At 37.8% G+C, this 27,135-nt stretch overlaps 3 protein-coding genes across 4 annotated transcripts in view; 2 read left to right on the top strand and 1 right to left on the bottom strand.

Moving 5' to 3' along the window:
• Positions 1–12,821, top strand: part of LOC109059513 (adhesion G protein-coupled receptor L1-like) — a 24,010-nt gene extending 11,189 nt beyond the window's left edge. Inside the window, 9 exon segments of the mRNA XM_042758934.1 lie at positions 2,432–2,652; positions 2,734–2,800; positions 3,994–4,085; positions 8,226–8,394; positions 8,475–8,621; positions 8,799–8,895; positions 9,729–9,851; positions 9,982–9,999; positions 10,691–12,821. Of these exon segments, the coding sequence (XP_042614868.1) occupies positions 2,432–2,652; positions 2,734–2,800; positions 3,994–4,085; positions 8,226–8,394; positions 8,475–8,621; positions 8,799–8,895; positions 9,729–9,851; positions 9,982–9,999; positions 10,691–11,523 (1,767 nt within the window). The 3' untranslated portion in view covers positions 11,524–12,821.
• LOC109055153 (matrix metalloproteinase-24) overlaps positions 1–27,135 on the bottom strand; it is a 165,362-nt gene that overhangs the window by 112,012 nt on the left and 26,215 nt on the right. The gene's annotated exons all lie outside the window — the stretch shown is intronic.
• LOC109102564 (CMRF35-like molecule 6) lies at positions 19,233–23,512 on the top strand. 2 transcript variants are annotated; one of them, XM_042758932.1, is made up of 6 exons: positions 19,233–19,421; positions 19,506–19,805; positions 20,865–20,912; positions 21,037–21,090; positions 21,206–21,259; positions 22,015–23,512. In XM_042758932.1, the coding sequence occupies exons 1-6, from the start codon at positions 19,325–19,327 to the stop codon at positions 22,035–22,037; spliced, it is 576 nt and encodes a 191-aa protein (XP_042614866.1). In that variant the 5' UTR covers positions 19,233–19,324; the 3' UTR covers positions 22,038–23,512. The 2 variants fall into 2 exon arrangements, with proteins under 2 accessions (XP_042614866.1, XP_042614867.1); XM_042758933.1 differs by lacking the exon at positions 21,037–21,090.

Consider the following 27,135-nt stretch of genomic DNA (forward strand, 5'->3'; position numbering starts at 1 on the left):
AAAAACAAAGGTTCCCAGGATGTCCCCTAAATGGCCATAAAAGGACATTCACAGGACATGCAGTGATCATTCGATACGTTAGGGGACTTTAAGTCATCTGAATGTCATTTTATTTTACTTTTAGGCTAACCAAAGACAACAGACATAGCAGACAGAGTGAAATAGTTTATTTTAATTGAAAAATTGTAAAGTTGTGGATTTTGTTTCGATGCGTGTGTCAGCTGTGGGGTTAGTCTGATGGCAGTTCTTCCCATTGTCTTCTAACCTAAAACAACAAATGAACACATTCAGCAGTGTTATGATTTTATATGTCTTGGACTATGATTTCTTCATTGAAAAAAAGATTCGTAAAGACTGTTGACAATTTGGCTTCTGACCATGCGGTCCAAAATTTTGCGCACATTTGTAGATACCCGTCCCAAATGGGCTTTTTGCCACATCAATGTGCATTTTACCATTTGGAAATTAAATATTTAAGTTTAGACCAAACCACATCAAACCAAACAGGACTGTATCCAACTAAACCAGGCCATATTAGAGTAAACCAGGCTACATCAGACAGCATTCACCTAAACCAGACCACATCAGACCTAACAAGACTTTTTCAGACTAAACCAAACCTCATCAGACCATCCAGACCACACCATTAGAGTAAACTAGGCTACATCAGACCATATCAGACTAAACCAGACCACATCAGACCTAACAAGACTTTATCAGACTAAACCAAACCTCATCAGACCATCCAGACCACACCATTAGAGTAAACTAGGCTACATCAGACCATCCAGACCATACCGTTAGAGTAAACTAGGCTACATCAGACCATACATAAGATCTCCGTTAGAGTAAACTAGGCTACATCAGACCATCCAAACCATACCGTTAGAGTAAACTAGGCTACATCAGACCATATCAGACTAAACCAGACCACATCAGACCTAACAAGACTTTATCAGACTAAACCAAACCTCATCAGACCATCCAGACCACACCATTAGACTAAACTAGGCTACATCAGACCATATCAGACTAAACCAGACCACATCAGACCTAACAAGACTTTATCAGACTAAACCAAACCTCATCAGACCATCCAGTCCACATCATTAGAGTAAACTAGGCTACATCAGACCATATCAGACTAAACCAAACCTCATCAGACCATCCATACCATACCGTTAGAGTAAACTAGGCTACATCAGACCATATCAGACTAAATCAGACCACATCAGACCTAACAAGAATTTATCAGACTAAACCAAACCTCATCAGACCATCCAGACCACACCAGATCACAGAGTAAACCAGGCTATATTAGACCGCATTCACCTAAACCAGACCACATCAGACCATATCAGACTAAACCAGACCACATCAGACCTAACAAGACTTTATCAGACTAAACCAAACCTCATCAGACCATCCAGTCCACATCATTAGAGTAAACTAGGCTACATCAGACCATATCAGACTAAACCAGACCACATCAGACCTAACAAGACTTTATCAGACTAAACCAAACCTCATCAGACCATCCAGACCACACCATTAGAGTAAACTAGGCTACATCAGACCATATCAGACTAAACCAGACCACATCAGGCCATCCAGACCATACCGTTAGAGTAAACTAGGCTACATCAGACCATCCAGACTACACCATTAGAGTAAACTAGGCTACATCAGACCATATCAGACTAAACCAGACCACATCAGACCATCCAGACCATACCGTTAGAGTAAACTAGGCTACATCAGACCATATCAGACTAAACCAGACCACATCAGACCTAACAAGGCTTTATCAGACTAAACCAAACCTCATCAGACCATCCAGACCACACCATTAGAGTAAACTAGGCTACATCAGACCATATCAGACTAAATCAGACCACATCAGACCTAACATGACTTTATCAGACTAAATCAAACCTCATCAGACCATCCAGTCCACATCATTAGAGTAAACTAGGCTACATCAGACCATATCAGACTAAACCAGACCACATCAGACCTAACAAGACTTTATCAGACTAAACCAAACCTCATCAGACCATCCAGACCACACCATTAGAGTAAACTAGGCTACATCAGACCATATCAGACTAAATCAGACCACATCAGACCTAACAAGACTTTATCAGACTAAACCAAACCTCATCAGACCATCCAGACCACACCAGATCACAGAGTAAACCAGGCTATATTAGACCGCATTCACCTAAACCAGACCACATCAGACCTAACAAGACTTTATCAGACTAAACCAAACCTAATCAGACCAAACAGTCAACCTTAATCTGACCATCCTGATCACATCAGAGTAAACCAGACCACCTCAGCAGTGAAGTGCTCATGCATCAGGTGTGTGTGTGTGTGTGTGTGTGTGTGTGTGTGTGTGTGTGTGTGTGTGTGTGTGTGTGTGCAGGTGGTGTGTCCGGTTCTGGCTGGTCTGCTGCACTTCTTCCTGCTGTCCGTGTTCTGCTGGCTCTGCATGGAGACGGTGCAGCTGTATGTGCTGATGGTGGAGGTGTTTGAAAGCGAGACGTCTCGTCGTAAGTACTACTACCTCTCCGCGTACGGCTTCCCCACGCTGGTGGTGGCCATATCCACAGCCATCGACTACAGGAGCTACGGAGGACCCAAAGCGTGAGTGTGTTTCCATCTGCAGGACTCATAGGAGGGATAGGTTTGTTTGTGTGTGTGTCATTTCTCTCTTGTTTTGTGTAGTTGCTGGTTGAGGGTTGATAACTACTTCATCTGGACGTTTATTGGCCCTGCCTCCCTCGTTATTCTGGTAAGACTCATTTTCTTATTTATAACATATTTACAATATATTTGACATATTTACTACTTTGTATGGAGGTTTATTTTATATGTGTGACTCTTTATTATGAAAAACAGTCTTAAGTCTCTGGGGTATATTTGTAGCAATAGCCAAAAATACACTGTATGGGTCAAAATTATAGATTTTCTTTTATGCCAAAAAATCATTAGGATACTAAGTAAAGATCATGTTCCTTGAAGATATTTTGTAAATTTCCTACCGCAAATATATCAAAACGTATTTTTTGATTAGTAATATGCATGGCTAAGACTTCATTTGAACAACTTTAAAGGTGATTTTTGTTCTATTTAGATTTTTTTTTGCTCCCCCTCAGATTCCAGATTTTCAAATAGTTGTATCTCAGACAAATATTGTCCTCCTAACAAACCATACATCAATCGAGAGATTAATTATTCAGCTTTCAGTTGATGTATAAATCTCAATTTCGAGAAATTGACCTTTATGACAGTTTTTTTTTGTCCAGGGTCACAAATGTGCTGTCTCTTTTAATTTTAGAATGTGTGTGTGTGTGTGTGTGTGTGTGTGTATATATATATATATATATATATATATATATATATATATATATATATATATATATATATATATGTGTGTGTGTGTGTGTGTGTGTGTGTGTGTGTGTGTGTGTGTTTATTTTTATACACAAATATTTTTTACTTATGTTTTAATTTTATTATTTGAGTTTACTTTCAAGTATGGTAAATATTTTGGACATATTATTTGATGTGACTAACAAGACCAACATTATAAAATTGTGATTCTTATATATAATATAATATAATAATATATATATATTAATTTCATTATTCGTATTTATTTATTTTTTTAGGTTTAAACCCTTTTTTTTATAAAAATAATTATATATTTATTTATTTATTTATTTATTTACAAGTGTATAAAAAATGAACTGTTATATATGTACCTGTACAAGCAGAACACATTCTGAGCACTACTGCATATATCACAATGCAGTGTGCTCAACTACACCCTCGATTCCCAGCAAGAATGGTTTGACTAAAATGACAAAAAAGCCAAAATAACTTTGTTTATGCTGGGATAAATGGCCACTTGCTGGAATGAGTATCTTCTGAGAGTTTTCTGCTCTCTTAAGAGCCGTCTGACCTTTGACCTCTTGTGTGTAGCTAAACCTGGCAGTGCTGGTCATCACCATCCACCGGATGCTGCGCCACTCCACCGTCCTGAAGCCAGACTCCAGCCGATTCGACAACATCAAGTAAGAATGCAGGGGTCAGGTGTCACACAGGGTTTGTCCTGTAGCCTTGGCAACAGCATATAATATTTACTGGAAATCTGTTGCTGTGAGTTATCTATTTTAGACAGTAATATGCAATGTCCAGGCATGACAGATTGATATTTCCTGACACTCTATTAGAGTTGAGTTTCCTGTGCTCCTCATGTAATCAGCATGTGCAGTCAACTGCATGAAAAGGTGCGTTTCTGAACTGTTCACTTCGGCGCACAAACCCGTAAATGGAATGTTTTTGGCAGTTTCCGTGAATGTGCTCTGGCGTTTCTGACTTCTAGACACTGACAGAAATGGAGTTTTTTGTGTACAGCAGTTTTCCAGTCCACTCACTAATGCAGTAAACTCCCAGACACAGATGGAAATGTTTACTCACTCACCGGTAAATCCATGTACATCCCTGTGCATGAGAAGGAGTCTCCTTGCAAAATCCAGGGTACAAGCAGTTAAATCTCTGTAAACGGACACTCATTTCTCAGTAAACGTCTATAAATTACTGTACACTTAATATGTTTTAAATGCTATGGGCCTTCTATACAAAAATGTGTCATATGTGCTTATAAAAACTGTCAACAAAGCCACAAACACAGCAAGGCATCAACAAAACTCAATTTTTATTTTTCATGCAAGACAGCAAACATTTAACAGGACTACAACATCATTTAGATTGAGAAAAATATTTAAAAAATGGTTAGACTTGTAACCAAAAGGTCACAGGTTCGAGTCTCGGTGCTGGCAGGAGTTGTAGGTGGTGGGGAGTGAATGAACAGCGCTCTCTTCCACCCTCAATACCTATGGCTGAAGTGCCCTTGAGCAAGGCACTGAACCCCCAGTTGCTCCCCGGGTGCTGGATATATAGCTGCCCACTGCTCCGGGTGTGTGTTTACAGTGTGTTCACTTCTCACTGCTGTGTGTGTGCACTTGGATGGGTTAAATGCAGAGCACCAATTCCGAGTATGGGTCACCACACTTGGCAAATGTCACAACATTCACACTCATTCACTAACAGTAAATCATTAAAATAAAATTATTTTGGAAAGAAAGAATAAAAAATGTATACTAACCAAAAGACAAACACAATAATGAATACACTTGCAATGGACACTGCAAAGTCAGGACAGTCACACACATACACACACATATTCACATCATACTCTAATGGCACCATTAGGACCATGCCATGTTTTTTCATTTAATTCTGCCTTTCAGAAGCTACAGAAGATACTGTTATGCTCATAAGTTTACATACCCCTAGCACAGAGATGAGCAAACTCAGTCCTGGGGGGCCACTGCCGTGCAGAGTTCTGCTCCAACCCTGAACTCACCTGTCTGTAGCCTTCTAGTGATCCTGAAGACCTTGGTTAGCTTCAGGTCTGTTTAATTAGGACAGGACAGTAGCCCTCCATGACTGAGTTTGCCCCTCTGTGCCCAAGCAGAATATGCGATCATTATAACAAAATAAGAGGGATCATAATGTATGCTATTTTTATTTAGTACAGTCACGAATAAGCAATTTTACATAACAGATATTTACATTTACTGATTTTATAAAAATGAAAATGTATCATTTATAAAAATGCTCAGAAGTTTACATACACTGGATGATCCACAGCATGTTTTGGGATAGTTTTTCATGAGTCCAGAGCAGTTCAACTGTATGGAATTATATTTGCTTCAAAAAAAATGACCATAACTTTATAAAACTGAACGTAACTTTTTCAGAAACTATCAAAAATATGCCATTACAAAAGAAGAAAAAACACAATGAAAAATGAAAAAAAAAAAAAAATGAACTCAGTCGCACAAATTTAACAGGCTCTTCAAATATGCTTCATTCTTTGTTAATGTTTTTCAAAGATTCGTTTTCGCTAATCGTGGATTCTGAATGCATTGCCACAGATTTCGCTTACGCTTCGCAGTTTTTTTGTTTGGTGTTTTGACACAAACCTCTCGTGGGGGCGGGCTTAACAGTGATCTACTCTGATTGGACAGTGAGCTTTTGATGGACAGGTGCTCTCTGACCGGGAAGTACAGACAACACTCAGTGGCGCGCATATTGGAAAGCTCTCGCGGTGATTTGTATGCAATCAGTGTTCTTTGTATTACTAAATATGTCAATAATATTTGACCTTCGATCGTCTCAGTCTGTAAAGATTGATGTCATTTGGAATTGGTAAAATGTGCTAGGAAAAAAATATGATCAGAATATCAACTATTACCTTTGTTGAGGTAATGCAAGGAATGTTGTGATTGGTTGTCAAGGCAGCCAATCAGAATTTAGCAGTCGCGTCTCTGATTGGCTGGAATTATGGTATATTGTAAGGCTGGGCTGTGTTGAGTAAGCGACTGAGGGCGGGCATCAAGGGAGCAAGCTAGTGAGGAGGTCTGCACACATCCAAAAACATATTTTAAATGAAAAATTGATTTGCGTGCACTCGAAATACATTCTTCTTTGCAAGACAAACATTTTCTCCACAAAACGCATTCGATTCACGGGCGTCAAGAATTGCGAGTCTCTTGTGCATCAGCTCTAAATGCGAGGCCTGGAATGTCAGTGCATGATATATTACTAATTATTACCTCTATTACCAAACTACAACAAACCCCGAGATACACCACTACTGCGAATAGTGTGGATTTTATTTTATTAATCTCAAATTTCACAATTCTGTTCACAATTCAAGACTTGTTTAGATTAATTCAGTTCGGATCAATTTAAACTAGCCTACAGATTTAAAATGAATGGATGATAAATTTTATCCGATAAACACCCCGAAAAAACATGACAGCACTTGCTCCCTTATTTACGACATTAACCATGGTAGGCTACAAATAAAACCAAAAACTCACCGCGGTAACCATAAATTAACCATGGTACACTACCCATAGCTTAATTTGGTATCCTATTTGTATTAAAACTGTCGTTATACAAATGGCAGTCAATCTGCCAAAAAAACATAGTATATACACTTTTACTATAATAAAGCCATGGTTAATTTTCATGAGGGCTGGTGTACTGGAAATCTCTGAACACGTCTAGTGTGTGCAACCAGAAATATCCTGTATCCGGAAATCTCTGTGCATCTCAAGTGTATGGTCCTGTACGGGACTCAGCACACTTGCCTGGCTAATTTTTATACACGGGTCGTACACCTTAAGTTTCACTGGAATTTCCCATGTCAGATTTATCCCGGAAATTCCTCTTTTCACGCAGTGGTCGCTTCTCATGCAGAATGTTTCAAATCACCACAATTACTGCAAACTTGTATAGTTTTTCTTATTTCTGCAGCTGTTACAGTAGAAACTCAACTGATTTAGATAAATACTAAATGTGCAGACAATATTTACAGATTATTGACAAAAATAATAATAAACTGTGAAATCCTGATAGGACTGGACATTCCTGTACTGTTTAGAGGAATGTTAATTTCATGCACTCAAACTGAAATAAATAAATAAATAAAATTATATATATATATATATATATATATATATATATATATATATATATATATATATATATATATATATATATTACAAAACCAGGTTTTAAAGAAATGCAGTTGACATTTTTTTAAGTCTTATTTAGAATTATTTAGAATTGTACACTTTAATTTTAGTTAATGTTTTATTAATTTAATTGTGTTTTACATTTTTTAATAGTTTTTTTAAACATGCATTTAGTTTTTAGTGTCTATTAAGCTTTTATTCATTTTTATTTGTTTTAGCTGTAGTAATTTAATTTAACGTGTTTTTTTATTAGCGTTTGTTTTTTAAATGAGTTTTTATTTTGGTTTCATTTGTAGTAATTTTAGCTTAATAGGTATTTTTATTTGTTTCTTTTTTTTTTTAAAACATATCCATTTAGTTTTTATTAATTTCTTTTACAGTTTTAGTTGTAGTAATTTCATGAAAACTAGACATTTTGCCTTAGCAACTAACTAAAATAAAATGAAGTGTACGTTTTTGTAATCTGTTTTATAGTGTTAAGTCTATGCAGTTTACACATGTACACAAGTTTGGTAATGGTGTGTGTGTGTGTGTGTGTGTGTGTGTGTGTGTGTGTGTGTGTGTGTGTGTGTGTGTGTGTGTGTGTGTGTGTGTGTTGAGGTGCTGGACGCTCAGCTCTATCACGCTGCTGTTACTGGTGTCTCTGACGTGGATCTTTGGCCTCCTGTTCATGAACGACAACAGTGTGGTAATGGCGTACCTCTTCACCTCCTTCAACGCCCTGCACGGCATGTTAATCTTCCTGCTCCACTGCGCGCTGCAGAAGAAGGTGTGTGGCTGTTTGCATGTTTCCTCACGTGTGTTTGTCCTCCTGACCTGCTTTCACACGCAGCGCTGTGTGTTCAACAGGTGCAGAAAGAATATGGCAAATGCTTGCGTCAGTCGTCCTGCTGTGGCCACGCCTCCTCCACCGGTTCCCTCAAGAGCTCCGCCCACAGAGGCAACAATCGTTACTATGGCGGCAGTCAATCACGACACGCGCCTGCACAAAGACAGGTAACACACGCGTGTGTCTTTCCCAGATATCAACCTTACAGGAATCTGTGCACCTGTGGCTTAAATCTCACCTGTGTGTGTGTGTGTGTGTGTGTGTGTGTGTGTGTGTGTGTGTGTGTGTGTGTGTGTGTGTGTGTGTGTGTGTGTGTGTGTGTGTGTGTGTGTGTGTGTGTTCAGAGCCGTATCAGGAGGATGTGGAACGACACTGTTCGACGGCAGACAGAATCATCCTTCATGGCAGCTGAGATCAACAACACACCCACACTCACCCGAGGTGAAATACACACTCATCCAGCTAATCATCATTTCATTTTAATAAGTTATACAGAAAAATCTACATCTTGCTTTTGTAAAAATTTAAAACATTACTATAAATAAAGAAATGCAACAAAATATAAAATGTTTTGAAATCATTTTCTGTGTATACATTATTAATAGATTTTAACAATTTATTGAATACATTTATAATACACAGAAAAATATTCTAAAATAGTCTACTTTATTTGAAAAATAAAAATATTATTAGTAATAAAGTAAATAATAAAAAATTGTTAGTAATGATCAAAAATGTGAAAATTTGATTTATTTTAAAACAAAACAAAAACAAACAAAAAAATAGAATGAACAAAAAAAAATAGAATGAATGTGTGTGTGTGTGTGTGTGTGTGTGTGTGTGTGTGTGTGTGTGTGTGTGTGAGTGTGTGTGTTAAACATTAGCGATAACAAATTATAAAATAATATGAATAAAAGTCAATTGTAAATATAGATACATTTTCACATTTTGATACTTAGAGGAAAGAGATCCGCACTTGTCCAGATTCAGCCTAAAAGGCTTATTAAAGTTCACAAAAATATGTGCAAAACAGTGCAAAATATATATATAAAAAACACTTAATCCTCTGTCAGGATACATTGTTGCTCTCTTTTATGTGGACATTTCATATAAATTTTTTTCCAACAAAGTACACTATTTTTTTTAGTTTCGTTGGAATGTTTTCCCTGAAATTCACACCCTAAGGGCAGCATTTTCCGAGAGCGACCCGTATCAACTCACACAGCTGTAATGTATCCCTGCACCTCTGTAAGAATCGTGCTGTTTCTCCTCAGGCACTATGGGTAATCACCTCCTAGCCAATCCAATGCTACAGACCCGCTCTGGCTCCTCCCCTTACAACACCCTATTGGCTGAAACATTCAACCCCCCCTCACCAGCAGTTTTCAACGCCACTGGTCAGTGTGTGTGTGATGAAGAGCACTGTTTTGTGTGTTTTAGATGTGTGTATCTGTATTCACTTGTTTTTCTGTGTATCTGCTCTCTTTTTTTTTTGTCTTTTTTTTTTCTTTATGTTTTTGTTTACAGGCACGTTCAGAAACTCAAGTATGGACACATGTTCACACTCTCTGTTTGCCTGTGTTTTTTTCATTTCCATGCTGCTCCTTCATTTTCACCTCCCTGCTGTGTCTATTCAGTTATTCAAATCAAGCATGGCAAAAAACATAACTGCTAATGTCGCATTTATTCAGTATCACATTTACGACACAATGACTGGATCAGACATCAGATTTTCCAATGTTTTAGATGGCCGTTGCTACAGAACTGGATTAATAACATGAATAAAAGGAACATCTGGGGGCTATTAAATAAAATGAGCAGAACTGGGGGATTCTGTCCAGTTTTGGGTTTGGAATGACACGAGGGTGAGCAAATGATGACAAACTGTTAATTTTAGTTATTCCCATTTACTGTGAGTAAACTAGCAAGAGTCATGACATACTCAGTCTTTTTGTGGAAAGAGTGAATGTTCGTGTTCATCACATGCATGAGAGAACGTAAACGCCAAAAGCATCACTGTATGCATAAATTCATGCATATGCTCAGAATCAATTACATATCAATGCCACATTCACTAAAAAGTGTCATCTTCTGAATAAAAAAGGCCTTGAAATCCAGTTTGGCTTTTTAAACTGAAACATTTACAGATGAATCTGAATTCAAATTTTAGCTGTTCAAACTACAAGCATTTAACTTAGCTGCTGTTTAATTGTGCATTTCTCTCTCTGTCCTGTAGAGGGCACACTGTCACGCAGCCGTGAGTCGTGTGGGCTGGAGGGAGTCCGGCTCAATGGAAACTACAACAACAGCTACTCGCTTCACGGAGGGAGTTCGGATCTGCTGGGGGGCGTTCCTGTGGGATCCGGGGGCGTGTCTGGAGAAGTCAGCCCCGCACTTCTGACACCTAGAGGGGCAGAGCCTGCTGGCGGTGTGAAGCGGAACCTTTCTGATGCGGCGGCATTGGAGAAGATGATCATATCCGAGCTGGTTCAGAGCAACCTGCGGCCTTCCACCGATCGCTACGGCAATGGACCGAATTCCACAATGCACCGGCAGGACTACGCGACATCGACAAGTCACCGGGAGCCTCCGCAACGGCCCTTGCCCCGCCCACCTCCGCCGCCCCCACAGGACCAGGAGGAGCTGCTGTACAAAGCATTGGAAAAGCCACGCCTCCCAGACAAGCCACGCCTACCCGATAAACCCCGACTGCCGGATAAGCCCCGCCTCCTGGAGCACGCCCAGTCTGTGTTCTACCAGAGCGAGGAGGACTCGGAGAGCTTCTCGGCGGAAATCACGGACGCCGTGGGTGGTGCCGGACCGGACTCCGCCTCCCTGTATGCACGGGACCGTGATTCTTCTTATCCTGACAGCAGTCCCGAGGTGCTGGGATCGGAGCCACACCCCACCCTCCCGCCGGACGAGCTGTACTTCAGCGCTGGACGCCAAGCGCACATCTCAGCCTTTTACCAGCCTCCGCCTCGCAGGACCAACGACGAGGCTCGGCTGGGACTGCAGCCCTCGCAGGGGGAAGGCGACGGACAGATGCAACTGGTGACGAGTCTGTGACTAGGGCGCTGGTGACCAGGACACGTAGATCTGGAGGAGGACAATGAGGGTGGACGTCTTCAACTTCACCATCATCATCGCAATTAGCGTCTAGGGCGAATCTCTCGAAACCATGCATCTGGTTTGTAGGTCGCCCCAAAATCTCAAGTAGGACTTGATCTGAGTTCTGATTTCACTTGATTTTGTAGTGAAATATGAGCCGGACGTGTTTCTGTGAGATTCTCGCATTAGTATGAAGCTACTTTCAGATAATGAAAACCATTATCGTGTGTCCTGAGATCTCCCAGAAAGAGCAGTGTGCTGAGAGCCTTGGGAGATCCCTGTTGAGATGATGATGATGATGATGATGGCAATGCTGGCTTCCTCCTCCACGTCTCTGTCTCCTGGTCACCCGAACACCCACCCTGATCATTTCACTGCCATCCAAGCACATCTGTTTATCCTTTCTGAGAAGAAATCTTCTTATCGGGTAGCTTTTCCTCCATTCATCCATCGTCCATCTCTTCCCTGCTGAGAAAACCAGTTTAAACCATCCTGGGGTAGATATCTGGTCTCCTGGCCTGGGCCAACTGTAACGTTTTGCTGGTTTTTGGAGGGAGACCATCTGAAAACCACCTTAGGCTGGTTGAAGCTGTTTTTTCAGTGGGATTTCTTTCATTCAGGGTGGTGTTGTGTGTGTGAGTGTCAGACCTTTATCAGAATGTGATAACACTTACACCAGAGACCGCAGCTCTTATACATGCCAAAAAAATCCCCCCCAAAAAATCACACATTTACACTCTTGGGGAGCAGCTACTGTCTGGATTACGCTCTCACCATCATAGAGGTCAAAGGTTAAGAGTCACAGGTTCAACACATCAAGCAAATCAACCAGACTGTTGTTTTTGAGCAGCGTGGCGGATGAAAGAACAAAAACAAACTCTTGTGCAATCTGTCTGGATGCCACCCAGTCATCTGTGTTAGTGTTCAAGACACTGACCAATCATGCTGTTGGGTTTGGAGAATGTTGACAATACTCCGCCCCCTTCATGTGTTTAAGTAGGTTGATCGAGGACGTGACGTTTAACTTTCTGTAAATAAGAACTGAGAGATGTAACATCTCTGAACATGCTTTTCTTTCACTTTCGAGTTTATGGTTGAAAAAAGTCTTAAAGAATATGTAGATGAACTGATGACACTGTCTCCTCAATCGGTCTTTTTCTCACTCTGTCCCTTTCGGTCTTTCTCGCTCTCTGAGAGTGTTTCATGTAAAAAGATAAGAAATGTTTTTTAATCAAAATAAAACAGACAAAAGCAAACAGATGTTGTCCAAACTTTTCCTCAGCTAATCTGCCTACATGTCATTCAAGATCTCTGATGAGCACTGTGTTGACCAGGAGGTCAAGGATCACCTGGTGAACAGGTAGACAGCATCTTGAGCATCTATGACGAAATCGTTTTTAGCAGCATTCAATTTTGCAGCCCTTCTAAAGTTTGGCTCCAAAGGTTGTGTTAAAATTTGGCTTAAGAAAATTATAAAAGAAATAACAAAAAAATATAGTCCTAATTATAGATGCATAATGTGATTCAGCCTTTTAACATCAGCCTTACATAGCTGGTAACCAATCAGATTTTAGGACAAGATTTAGAGTAAGGCTGAACGGGGATGTGATTTTTTTTTTATCTATTTATATAGATTTCTGTATTTTCTGACCTAAAGTATGAATTGCATAAATCCAAAGAAAATCAAATAAACTTTGTTATCAGAACTGTTTATAACTGTTTATAATGTTGAATGCTTAGAAATTTATCAATAAATATTAGTAGTCAGATGACTGTTGTTCTATAAAATTATTATTAAATACTATTTTTATTTTCCAGTGCAACAATATTATCTATTTAATTTTAGAATTTAAATAAAATTTACATTTAATTCTTATAATAATAAAAACATAAATAATAATAATAATAATAATTATGATGATGATGATTATATTTTCATATCAAACAGGGACGAACAGGGTTTCTTTCTTGGTTTAGTCATAGCTGATCACATGCCTGGTTACCAAGCAACATTTGTTATCGGTTGGGGTTTGTGTTTTAATGAGGTGATTCTGTCTCTGAATATTATATGTGTGTGTGTGTGTGTGTGTGTGTGTGTGTGTGTGTGTGTTTCTCTTTCAGGTTCCTGAAAGGCTCTGAATTCAGAGCTTGAGTTTTGTTCAAGTTTTGTTACATATTTTAAGTCATTTGTTACCAGAATGTTCAATTAAATCAGAATGTAAACCACAGAGACACTGAGGATGATGGCAGCTATGAAAGTCCGGAGTCTGGTTCTCTCTTTCACCCTCAATAACAGACTGAGGTGAGGCCCTTGAGCAAGAACCATGTTTGTTCACTACTCACTGCTGTGTGTGTGCACTTGGATGGGTTAAAATACAAAGCACAAATTCCAAGTATGGGACACCTTTCCTTTCCAAACCAAACCAAACCAAACCAAACCAAACCAAACCAAACCAAAGCATGGAGTAACAGAATTTATTAGATATGTCAGTATCTCCAGTGATTTGGAATTATGCTTGGTAGCCAACTCTGTGTCAACAACAGTGTCAGAAAACACAATAAAGACCACAGCATTTGGTTTGGAGCATTTAGTCAAGACAGATTTCTCATTAATCTCACAAATGTATTTTTAAACAGAATATGTTTTTGGCAGAATATGGAAGTTTGATTCAGAGTTCAGAGAATTATGAATAATGAAAAAGCACAAGTTGCCTATGATGCGTTATGTCAGTGTTTTTTCAAAACTGTCATGGAGTACCCCAGCCCTGCAAATTTTGTATGTCTCCCTCATGTATCACACCTGATTCAGATCATCAGCTCATTAGTGGAGACTGCAGGACCTGAAGTGGGTGTGTCAGATATAGGGAGACATACAAAACGTTCAGTGCTGGGGGTACTTGATGGAGAGGTTTGAGAACCACTGCGTCATGTCATTGAAGATCTGTGAGAAATAGAATAATAAATCAGTAACCAGATGGCCTAAAAATACTTTCAGATGTGAGTGAGTGGTAAGTTTTTTAATCTCAAGCAAACCTACAATGGACCAAATGTGAATTAATTATGGTTAATCATGACAAACGTAAAAGAACCGACTCATCGTGAGTCCGGTAGCCTCTGCTGGTAAATGTCGTAACTACAGTACCTTCGTAACTACACTACCTTTTTTGATTATATATTTTTTTGATATATATATATATATATATTTATATATATATACATATATATATATATATATACACACACACACATATATACATATATATATATATATATATATATATATATTTGTATATATATTTTTAATTTTTTTTTTTTTTTTTTTTCAGGCAACATATAATTCACAAATATGCCCTTGAAGTGTGTTCTTTGAAGGGTGTAGGCCAGGGCATAACTGCACTCTAAAAAATTATTCAGTGGCTTTGTAAATATCACAAAAATAAAAACTTGTATTACCTTAATAAAATCTCTGATTATCATTTAAGAGATTAATTGAGTAGGGTTTACCAAAATTAATGAGTAAAAATCCCACAGTTTATTTGATCTCAAATTTACTTCTGCTACTTAAGTAAGTTTTAATTAAAAAGTGTTTAACTAACAAATTATATTTTTCACATGTCCTTAATGTTTTTGGTACATTTATAATATTTGAGAATTTTGCAATAAAATGATTTGTATCAAATCACCGCTGAAACGTGGCGGAGGCATAAGCTGTGTCTCATTTAGAAGGTTGTGCCCTCCGGAGGTCAAATCCTCTGTAGGAGGCGTATACGAAGGGGTCCTCAACCTAGAATTAAACGAGACAGCCTTCGTAGGACGGGCGGAAAAGGAAACAGGAAGTATCACATTGCTATGCTATTTGGTTCCCAGTTGGTTATTTTTTTTGGAAACCAGACAAGAATATTCTAGGAATGTTCCCTGTATTTTCCCTTTAGGTTTCATTTTTATAACCTAGAGTTTTTCTCTTTAATTAAGCTGCGCATAATTAAAAAATGAATGGTCATTTTGTTTTACAGACTGACTAACACTCATGTATTGATCTCTTTATTGAATAATTGCATAGAGGTTTCATTTTTATAACCTAGAGTTAACCTAGAGTATATATCCTAGTAAAAGTCAAATAAATGTTATTCATTTTTAATGTCTGTAAAAATAAAATTCACATTTTAAAAACCCAATACTTTAAGTCATTGTTTTTGTTGTTGTTGTTGTTGTTGCTTAAGAAACGTAATATGGGATATTATATGGTACATGTTAGTTATACTAAAGAAATCTTACATTTAAATGGATAATTCAATATCATTTAATGCTCCTTATGGTGTTTAAATGTGCTCTGGTGGTGCTATTATGCATTTTCACTTTTTCAGCTTTAGTTATTCTGTAATGTTGCTGTTTGAGCATAAAAAAGATCTGCAAAGTTAGAAAGCTCCAATTCAAAAGGAGATATTTTATTTAACAGAGATCACTTTTCAAAAACTACAATGAATGACTCGTTTGGACTACAAGGAATATTTTCTGGGATTGTGATATCACAAAGATCAGCTAACCAATCACAGCACACACTGGCCCAGTTAACCAATCACAACACAGTTCGTATTTCAGAAGGCGGGCTTTCATTTGATACAGGAACTATTCGAGCTGTTCATGCCAGACTGGGGAGAGAGGTGTTGTAATAATGTTAAATATGTGAAAAATGTTTTTCAAACAACCTAGTATGAGAACCTGTTGTAGTACACCCTCAAAACAAAATTCACTCCCTCCCACCTACAACTCCTGCCAGCACCGAGACTCGAACCTGTGACCTTCTGGTTATAAGTCCAATTCTCTAACCATTAGGCCACAGCTGCCATCACACTCATCGTCACACTCTAAAGGATTTCAAGATTTGAATATCATGGTTATCAATGTCTCTCTAACCATTAGGCCACAGCTACCATCACACTCATCACCAGTTCTATCAGCCACTCAAGGGAATCACTCACCTGTCTGGTATGCCATCGCGGCACCCCTCATCCATCAAACACAGCTTCCTGCATCCTGTCCTTTATTTTCAAGCAATCCTGAAGGCTGTGGTTAGATTTATCAGCTGTATTTGATTAGAGATGGAGCTAAACTCTGCAGGACAGTGGCCTGTGTGGGACTTTCACACATATTCTCACAACTGACGCCCTGTTGATGGGTGGATGCGTTCAGAGAAAGAGGAACAGAAATGTGAGAGGAGCATATGTGTGTACGATTATATATGACTGCGATCTGAACGACTGTTTCTCTGAATATCTGTGAGATTAAAGTCAATCAGGAATGAGGGCCGGCATCATCATCATCATCATCTTCCTCACTCTCTGCCTGATCTCAGGTCAGTTCTTTACTGGTTACTCAAACCTGAGCTTAAACTGATCATTATAATAATATAGAGCAAATGATCTTGTGTTTGTCAGGTCAGGTTCTCTGTTTTAAAGTGTTTGGCTGCTCTGGAGGGAGTGTAATGTTTAAGTGCATGAACTCAAACCAGAGAGAGTCTTATGATCAGCTTAAAGGAAAGTATTTCTGCAGAAACAGAGACTGTAAACCTGGCATCAGTACTGAGCTTCAGCGCCGCTGGGTAAATAATGAGAGATTCTCTCTGTATGATGATGGAAACAGCAGATTCTTCACAGTGTTTATCAAGAACCTCAGCAGAGAGGATGATGGGAAATACACATGTGGAAACAATCAGAAATGGAGTTGTGATGTTGATTTAGTGGTGAACAGAAGTGCGATACTTTATAACTTACTACTTTATTATATTTGTATTATAATAATACTTATTTAAAGGTGCACTACAGAAAAATCAGTTATTGTTCAAATTCATAACTCAGTGTTCTGAATGCCTGACTGTATTATAATAATTCACAAAAGTATAATAATGATTTATAATTTGAGCTTTAACATCAGTCATATTTGTGTGGTCACAGAAAGAAGACCGTCTATTAAATGATACTTGTTCATTTGACATGTCTATTTCTGGATATCTGCCTTGTTGTTCTGTCAATGTCTTGATGTAGGATGACAGATCTCTGTTTTGAGATCACAGGTGACCATACAGTTTCACAGTAATAAAAAGAAGAACAACACAAGGTTATTGAATATATCTGTGAGAGAAATATCACATTTATTTTTCACACAGAGATGGCGATAGAGAGCCCTAAGTTCCCTGTAATGTACGTTTAATAATAATAATAATATTTTAAGGTTTTAGTGCATGTCACAATGATTTATTGAAATAATTTTCAGACTCTTCTTCTTGTGGGACGTCTGTTATCAGATCTGCATAAATTGGTCAAACAATCACTTTCAGTTGTGAATATGAACACAAGTTTGAAACACACACCAAAGTCTTGTACAGAGTGAACGGAGATCCTGTGCTTGTGCTGAACAGCTCTCAATCATCACAATCATCTGAAGAGAAGTTCATCCTGTCTGACAGTCAGAAAGATCACTTTACTGTGACCATCAGAGACATTTCTGAAGCGGAGCGTGGAGTTTATTTATGTGGAGTGGAGAGAGACGGAGCAGATAAACCACCTTCAGAAACATCAATTACTCACATAACCTTCATTAAAGAGATTGAGCTGAATGTTCTTCATGAGTTTAGATTCATTTTAATGAAAACAGTCCTTGTAAATTCTCTAAATAAGAAATGTAAATCTCTCTGACTGTTAATAATGTAATACATCTTCTCTTGCAGTTCAGATAACTTCTGTCCAGGTTGAGGCCTACATCAGTAAATCAGTCTTCATCACGTGTGAATTTCCAGAAGAATTCAAAGGAAACAAGAAATTTATCCAGAAAGATTCATCACAGGAGATCTCTGTAGAACAGAATCAGTGGATCCGTCTTGGTAAAGTTCACGTGTTTGATGATACCAGTGCAGGAGTTTTGAAGATTTTTATCAGTGATTTAACTGCAGCTGATGGAGGAACGTACAGATGTGGAGTGAATATCGTTGGTTGTTGTTTGTTTTTTATGTTGGATAATGATGATGATTAGTGGTGGTGAAGTTCTTTTTTGTGGATGTTTTTTGTGGATTTTTTGCAGTTAAAATGAGAAAATAAGATTTGAATTTCTGATTATTTAATTATTTTTGTGTATACAGTAGGTGATCATTTTCGTGAATCAAGTGAATCAGTTGCTGTTATTGGTGAAAGTGTGAAACTCAGCTGTAATTACCCTGAGAAACAGCAGCTCATCAAACACATCTGTAAAGAGAACGAAGAAGAAGATCTGTCAGAGCATCAGTTCATCAGAGAAGCAGCGCTTTGAGTTTTCTGACAGTACAGCAGGAGTTTATACAGCGAGCATCAGTAATGTGAGCCTGAGAGATGCTGGAGTTTACTGGTGTGGAGCAGAAACCAGACACGAGCATCTGACTTCTGTTTCTCTCACCAATAAACATCAGCTGACTTTAACCAGTATGTACAGACACCACAAACCATGCAGTTCAATAACAGATGTATAATCAGTGTATAAATACATCTCTATTCTCTCTGACTATCAGTGCCTCCAGCGATCGGACGTGAAGGAGATTCAGTCGAGATCAAATGCTCTTATGATGAAAAACACACAGAAGAAACATGTCTGCGCAGTTTGGAAAGTGTAAAGTATCTGTGCAAGGGGAAGTGTTGAAGATGCTCAAAATATCATTCGGTCAGATGAAGATCATGATAAAAACCCAAAGATTTCAGTAAAGGACGACACTGAACTCAATCTCTTCACTGTGAACATGACTGAGCTGAGAGCAGAGAATGCTGGGAAATACTGGTGTGCAGTGAGAGACGTGTTTAACCTTCCCCTTGAGCTCATGATCATCATGAAGGACGGTGAGGATGTTTATTTGAGAAGTATCTCAGTGTTTCTGCTCATTCTGTTATCAAACTCATCATATTTAATGTTGTGCTCTTCAGCGGTCATTCATGAAGCGTCTGTCGGAGGATCAGCGTCCATCAGCTGTAAACACATCAGGAATCAAACACAGAAGCTTTTCTGCAGAGGAGATCAGCCCAATATCTGCATCAGAGACGGAGCTCGTGTTTCATCAAATAAGAGAATAAACGGCAGATTCTCTCTGACTGAAGAAACCTCTGCTGGAGTCTTTACTGTGAAGATCAGCGATCTGAGAGAAGAGGATGCTGGGAAATACTGGTGTGCAGAGGAGAGCTCTGGGTCCTTCATATTCACTGAAGTTCAGCTACACGTGACCAGAGGTAAAACACTCTTTTAACCTAAAAATTAGTAATGAATTACTTAGTAACTTGGCAATACTGAACAGCAGAAAATATTGCAATCTTCTCAAAAATAAAATGAAAATAGATTAATTGGTTGTTTAAATGATTATACACTGCACTACTGTTTCTAGAAATTATTTCTTTCTTCAGATAAACACAAAAGAAGGTATTTTGAGAATTATTTTTTTGTTCATGCTACGAAAGTCAGTGGGATTCAAAGTAATATGTTTACCAACGCTCTTCAAAATATCATCTTTTGTGCTCCACTGAAAAAATGAATTTAAACAAAAGTCACATAAAGTCATGAGGTTGAGCAAATGATGACAGAATTGTATTTTTGTAGTGTACTGTCTCTTTAAAGCAGCATACTGTGTATAAATTGCGGCGTCAGTCTAAGTGTGAACAGAGTTATTTTTACACAAGCTTTACAACACAGACCGCTGTTTGTGTGTTTAAGTGAAACAGAAATGAAAGCCGGCTGCTTGTTTGTGTTTTAGTTCTGTAAGGTTCAGAAAGAAAGCATTTGTATTACAGATATGTTTTATTGAATTTCACCTTCCCATCATTTCAGATCAGTTGGACCTGATGTTGCTTGTTTTGTGGCGCATAAACTATGTTTTTTAAAACTTTGACAGCTGTTTTCCATACACTGAAAACATAATTGATCTAAATGTAAATCAATATCATATTCAGACAGGTTTGTCACTGCTGAAGCCAAACATCACCTTTTTCTTTGTTTTGTAACCAATGATATCCAAGAATACACCAAGCATGAATATACACAAGTTCTTTTCTTTAATTAATGATTGATAAGTGTTCACTCCTCACACTGTATCATACATCTTAAGACTTCAAATGATTAATGTGGGATATTATACAGCACTTTTTGGTTTTTTTTTTTTTTGTCCTTTTTGGAGCTTGACAGTTACTGTCTGCTTCAGAAAATATCTTCAGACAATCACATTTTGTGTTTACAATTACGGAATTGGTTCCTCTAGTTTATTGAACAGTCATTGCTCTATGATTGTGTTTTCTCAGAGATGACGACATCTGACACCAAAAGAGAAACATCCCAGGAAAAGCCTGGTGAGTCTACTTCTCAGTTTGAACTGAAAGTAATATATAGAAAAAAGTGATCATTGGATGTACAGCATGTGCAAAATGTGTAAGTATTATTTTTATTTTTTTATTATTATTATTTTTTTCCAAGAAATTACCTCATCTGAAACTAAAAAGGAAACCGTCCAGGAAACAGAAAAGCCTGGTGAGTCTGCTTCTCAGTTTGAACTGAAAGTGATATTTAGAAAAAAGTGATCATTGGATGTACAGCATGTGCAAAATGTGTAAGAATTATTTTTATTTATTTATTTATTTTTAAGAAATGACCTCGTCTGGCATCGAAAAGGAAACCGTCCAGGAAACAGAAAAGCCTGGTGAGATCCAGCAACTCTTTTTCTCGTCATGACCTGAGGTGCATGAGAAGCTCTTCTGTTCTTGCACTTATTCAGACAGATTTGACACTGCTGAAGCCAAACATCTCGTTTTTATTTACTGATTTACTGATTATCATCTTTCGAGATTGGCAGCCTGTAGTTGCGTTCTATTTTTTATTGTTGCATTCTATTTTTTTTTTTTTTTTTTAATTTTTTTAGAAAACCTTTAGTGTTTGTTTGTTTAATTTTATGACACCATTCGACTGTGTTGTTTCCCTTTTGGTGTCATTTGGTGTCATCATGGTGTCAAGTTTGTTTTTGTGAATTGTGGGGACACCCCATAGGCGTAATGGTTTTTATTCTGTACAAACTGTGTGTGCTATCGCCCTACACCAACCCTACACCTAACCCTACCCCTTACAGGAAACTTTGTGCATTTTTACTTTCTCAAAAAAACTCATCTTTATGGTTTATAAGTGTTTTAAAAAATGGGGACCCTCTCCTTGTAATACCTGTGTCATACCCATGTCATTATACAAAGTTGTGTCCTGATATGTCACAAAAACATACACACACACACATACACACACACATTGTAAACAACCCAGCAAACAGGTAAGTCTGGTGAGATCCAAAAACTCAAAATAAAAGTGATATTATGACACGTCAGATGTATTGTAAGTGCATGAATGTTTGTCAGTGAATGTCATGGCCTCACCTTATTTCTCAGTGACAATCTCTTTGTGTGATTTTAGATTCCTTCTGTCAGCGTCTATAATCATGAAGAGTCTCTCAGTGATGCTACAGTCTCCTCTTTGACCTTCTCACTGGTACCATTTCATAAATATCTGGGGCCTCATGTATAAAACGTTACGTAGATTTCATCCTAAATGTGTGGGTATGCACAAAAGCTAGATTTTGCTTACGTACAAAAGTTTTCAGATTTATAAAACCATGCATACGCCAGAACCTACAAAAAATTCCCTTTGTAATACCCAGTCAGCGGGAGATTGTGCGTACATGCATCTCCACCCCGTCTCCTCCCTGAAATAGGCATATATGGAGCGTACAACGCCTAGTTTTAATATGCATAACGTCATCTGCATAGGCCTTATTATCTGAAGAATAAATAACTGCCTGACTCACCGTGTCATTAACAAAACATTTTGAAAATATAACGTGCATATCTTAGAGTTTCCTTCAAATTCTATCTTTTAAATATGGCGTTTGTCAGAACACTGGGAAGAGCATGAAAGGGGTTATCATTAGACTGCTGTCTGTGTGCGACACCCCAGAGGTTCTGCTGTAACTGTCATCAGACTTGTTCAAACCAGCAGTGGACTGTTTGATCAACGACCGCATCCTTCTGTCTTTCTTTACCGTCTATGTTCCAAAGCCATCAGATGAGTCAAGTTCTCATCAGTGATCATTATTCACGCAGAAGTGTTTTCTCAGAACATGAGTTTTGCTATTTAGAACACAATTTAAAGCAGAATTGTCATATGCTAAGCGATCCTCGCTTTGAATAAAAAATTAAAATCGTTTGAAAGCAGCACATCCACTGCAAATATTTCTGTTGAAATTCATATGCAAACGTTGTAATGACTGGATAATAATTTCATGAAATTTCAGTGCTTAACTTCATTATTCAGAGTGTCATATTTCATCTAAATTTGTGTCAAATGTAAAACAGACATTAAAAGCATTTTGTTTTCGCTCACTCCAATAAAAGAGTGTGTACGCATGGTCTAGACTCTAGAGTGTCCGTATGGTGTACACATATTTACACCTAGTTTATTTTTTATAAATCCCGATATGTGCGTGGAAGATTGTGTCCACACAAAATGGGCATGAAAATGTGCATACGCAAATACATCAGGCTCCTGGTGTCAGATATCACAGTTAGATTTTTGCTTTTATATCTAAAGATTTTGTTTTAAATCTTGTCATGTTACAGAAAAACTGCAAAAAAATAAATAAAAAATAAAAAATAATAATAATTAAGGTACTGAGCAGCTGTTAACACCCACAGGTCACTGTTGGGAAAAAGCTGAAATATTTCGTTAAGTGACTGTTTTGATTGTACAGCTTTCTAGAATGAAAACTTTGGCTTCCTGTGCTGAAAGATGTGAGGAAGCTACAATGTTTAAGTGTTTTAGTTTGTTTGTTTGTAACCTAAATGTGTTTCTTTAATTTGTAAAATGTGTGCAAGAAAATATTTGGAATGGTGGACATTTTCTTTTAATAAATGAATTTGATGTCATACATGTCAGTTTACTTTATTCATTTTATCAGGAAGTCCCACTGAGAAAAAAAAAAACTTCTACAAGAAAGTGGGTCATGCAAACTAACAACATAGGAATAAAATGTAACATAGCATGTACAGCATAATTTACTAAATATTAATACTACGGAGCCGTTGAATGCTTGAATCTGATTGGCTGACGAACGTTCTGAGGTGTGGAGTTATTTTCAGGGAAACACATGGTGAAAGTAGTTCCAGGCAGGTCTTCACCAAATGATTTCAGTTATTTCAAAGGTCCTTACAGCCTAAAACAGCAAAAGAACCAAAACCCACAACGACACTGGCCAAACAAATACATATAATAAACAAAAAGATAAAAACAACAGATCATGTCCATATTTTTGCCACAAAATGACATTTTATTATGTACGGAAAGCACATATCACATAAAGTTTGCACACACATTAACCACTAATGTTGTTAGCGCCACTCTGACGATTTTAACAGTATATAGTTTAACAACTTAAAAACTACATGACTTCTAACAAGCGAGGTAACAACAACGGCGCTGTTCGTGCAGAATATGAACTTTAAGTTTCATTACAACTAGAGACATTGCTGCCGAACACTATTGAGAGACGCACAGATTCTCTCTCTCTCTCTCTCTCTCTCTCTATTAACTTATTAACTGCATTAGGGGCCATTCACACAGAACACAGTTTTCCATGCTACACACAAACTTGTGTGCATAATTCTTTTTAAGAATTCAACAGCTTGTCTTGAATTATTCTGTACATAACACACATTAACTTCTCTAAATGAGGACAATCCATATACTTCTGCATTCTCTAGTGGGCATTTCTGAATTAACTCTGGATTGGTTATCCTCCTATTTTTCTGATAGGAGTTTTTCTGTGTCCATGGGAACTTACATGTCAGAATCAGAAAGAGCTTTATTGCCAAGTATGCTTGTGCATACAAGGAATTTGTTTTAGTGACATAAGCTTCCAGTACACAGAGACAACAACAACACACAGATAATAAAAATAAGATGTATTTACACATATGTAAATATAAATAGACAAAAATTTTAAAATAAATAAATTATATGTACAATTGTGCTATAGAATAGAATAGAATAGAATAGAATAGAATAGAATAGAGTAGAATAGAATAGAATGAGATGCAGGGATTCACTAGGATGGAGGTGGTAACAAATAAATATAAGATTATTGCACATTTTTATTGCATAAGTAGGGAACATTTAACTGTTCATGAGGTAGATTGCCTGGGGGAAGAAACTGTTCTTGTGCCTGGCTGTCCTGGTATTTGCGGCTCTAAAGCGCTGGCCAGATGGCTGCCCTTTTCCTCAATCTGGATGTATACAGTTCTTGAAGGGTGGGCAGGGGAGCATCAATAATCCTTTAGCAGTCCGAACCGTTCTCTGTAGTCTTCTGATGTCTGATTTCGTCAGACCCTGTTCCTCTGTCCTGTGGTGTGCCACAAGGTTCTGTGCTTGGCCCTCTGCTGTTTAGTCTGTATATGCTTCCTCTTGGCAAGATTATTAGTAGTTTTAAAATATCTTATCATTGTTATGCCGATGACATCCAATTATATATTTCTTTTAGTCCTGATAGACTAGACAAACTGTCCCTTCTGCAGAATTGTTTGGCCTCCATTAATAAAGGGTTGTCAGACAATTTTCTGCAACTAAATAAAGATAAAACTGAGGTGATGATTATTGCCCCTGACAACATTACTTCTAAGATTAGGCAGGCTATTGGGGGTTTATCATCCTCTGTGCCTGGGAGTGAGTTAAGTAAGTGGTTGTTGTTTTTTTTGGATGTTTTTTTTTTTTGAGTAGTGTTGTAGGTGGTAGAGGAACATTGCTAAGATTAGATCTATGGTTTAAAAAAAGAGAGATGGAGATGCTTATTCAAGCATTTATCTCTACACTATTGCAATGTTCTGTATACTTGTTTGAACAAATCTTCTATGGATTGATTACAAGTTGTACAGAATGTGGCTGCAAGGCTTTTGACCACGACCAGCAGGAGGTCACACATTACTCCTGTGCTTAAGGCCCTGCATTGGCTTTGCATTGGTTTTAGAGTGCATTTAAAAAAAACAGAATATTACTTAGAGAGCCATGCATGCTCAGGCACCCGCTTATATCCAGCATCCAACCTATTACATGCACACTCCCCTGACCAGTCTTTCAGGTCTTCTGGCCTAGACTTTTTAACTATTGGGGACCCTTAAGACAAGGGGTGACCATGCTTTCTATGTCATGGCTCCAAGGCTTTGGAACCCTCTACCCTTATCATTGAGAACTATGGGTTCTGTAGAATAAAATCACCTAAAGACATATCTTTTTGGACTAGCTTTTAATTAACAATATGGTCTGGAAGCAATTTTTTGTGATATTTGGTGGTATTTATACAGCTGGTATTTAACTTGTTTTAACTTGTAGTACTTTGTGACTCCTTGGCTGTGAAAGGTGCTATATAAAAACATTTCGCTTACTTACTTTCTATTGTTTTTACATAAATAATGAAACACAATTCTAGGAAAACATTCTGTGTTTTTACCAAAAACAAAAACAACAACAACAACAACAACAAATCCCCTTAAAGGGTTTTCACTTTTGGGTTGAAATTTGTCCCCAAAATAAGGGTAAGGTATACAAATTATAATAAAATAAAATAAAACATAGACTCATAGGCTTATTGGAAATTATTAAAACTATTAGAATGCTAGATCAGAAAACCTGCTAGAATAGAAGAAAAATGCTGAAAAGAGAAAGAAGAGGATTTTTTGTGTGTGTAATTGTAAGTACATTGGATTTAAGGTTGAGTGTTTGTGAAAGCAAAGCTGGAGTTTGGCTCATTCCAGCAGAGATGAACAGAGAGGGCAAAAGGTCTGGAAAATTAATTTATGCCTTATTTCGAAAAAGAACAACAAGGTGGCACTCATTCAGTGATTGTAGCTATGATGTGCATCAAAAATATCTTAATGTGTGCTCCGAAGATGAACAACGAATTACAAAGAAACATTGCGTAACAATTAAATAATTATTACATTTTTAAGTAAAAGAAAAAATTATAATTAAATAGTATTTACTTGTAAAAAGCTTTCCAATAATCTTTTATTTACAACTTTATTATATTTATTTATTTATTTTCATTGTACATCATGCAAAGAATCCTGGGATGTCATGATATCGTGCTGTGTTCAAGTCCTCCTGGGATGTTTGAATTACCAAGTCATAATTATAAGAAGTGTTCAGGTCACCCTGCAGCCCAAGACTGGTGGCCCACTGAAGCTAAGCAGGGTTGAGCCGGTCAGTTCCTGGATGGGAGACTCCTGGGAAAACTAGGTTGCTGTTGGAAGAGGTGTTAGTGAGGCCAGCAGGGGGTGCACTGCTCACCCTGTGGTCTGTGTGGGTCCTAGTGCCCCAGTGTAGTGACGGGGACACTATACTTCTCAACAAGCACCGTCCTTCAGCTGAGACTTAAACTGAGGTCCTGACTCAACGTGGACATTATTAAAAATCCCAGGATGTCTTTCCACTTTGACATCATTACATTTTTTTTTCTTTCATTCATTATTATTACTCATTATTTGAACA

Source organism: Cyprinus carpio, chromosome A6 (genome assembly GCF_018340385.1).
Source record: "Cyprinus carpio isolate SPL01 chromosome A6, ASM1834038v1, whole genome shotgun sequence".
Taxonomy (NCBI): Eukaryota; Metazoa; Chordata; class Actinopteri; order Cypriniformes; family Cyprinidae; genus Cyprinus; species Cyprinus carpio.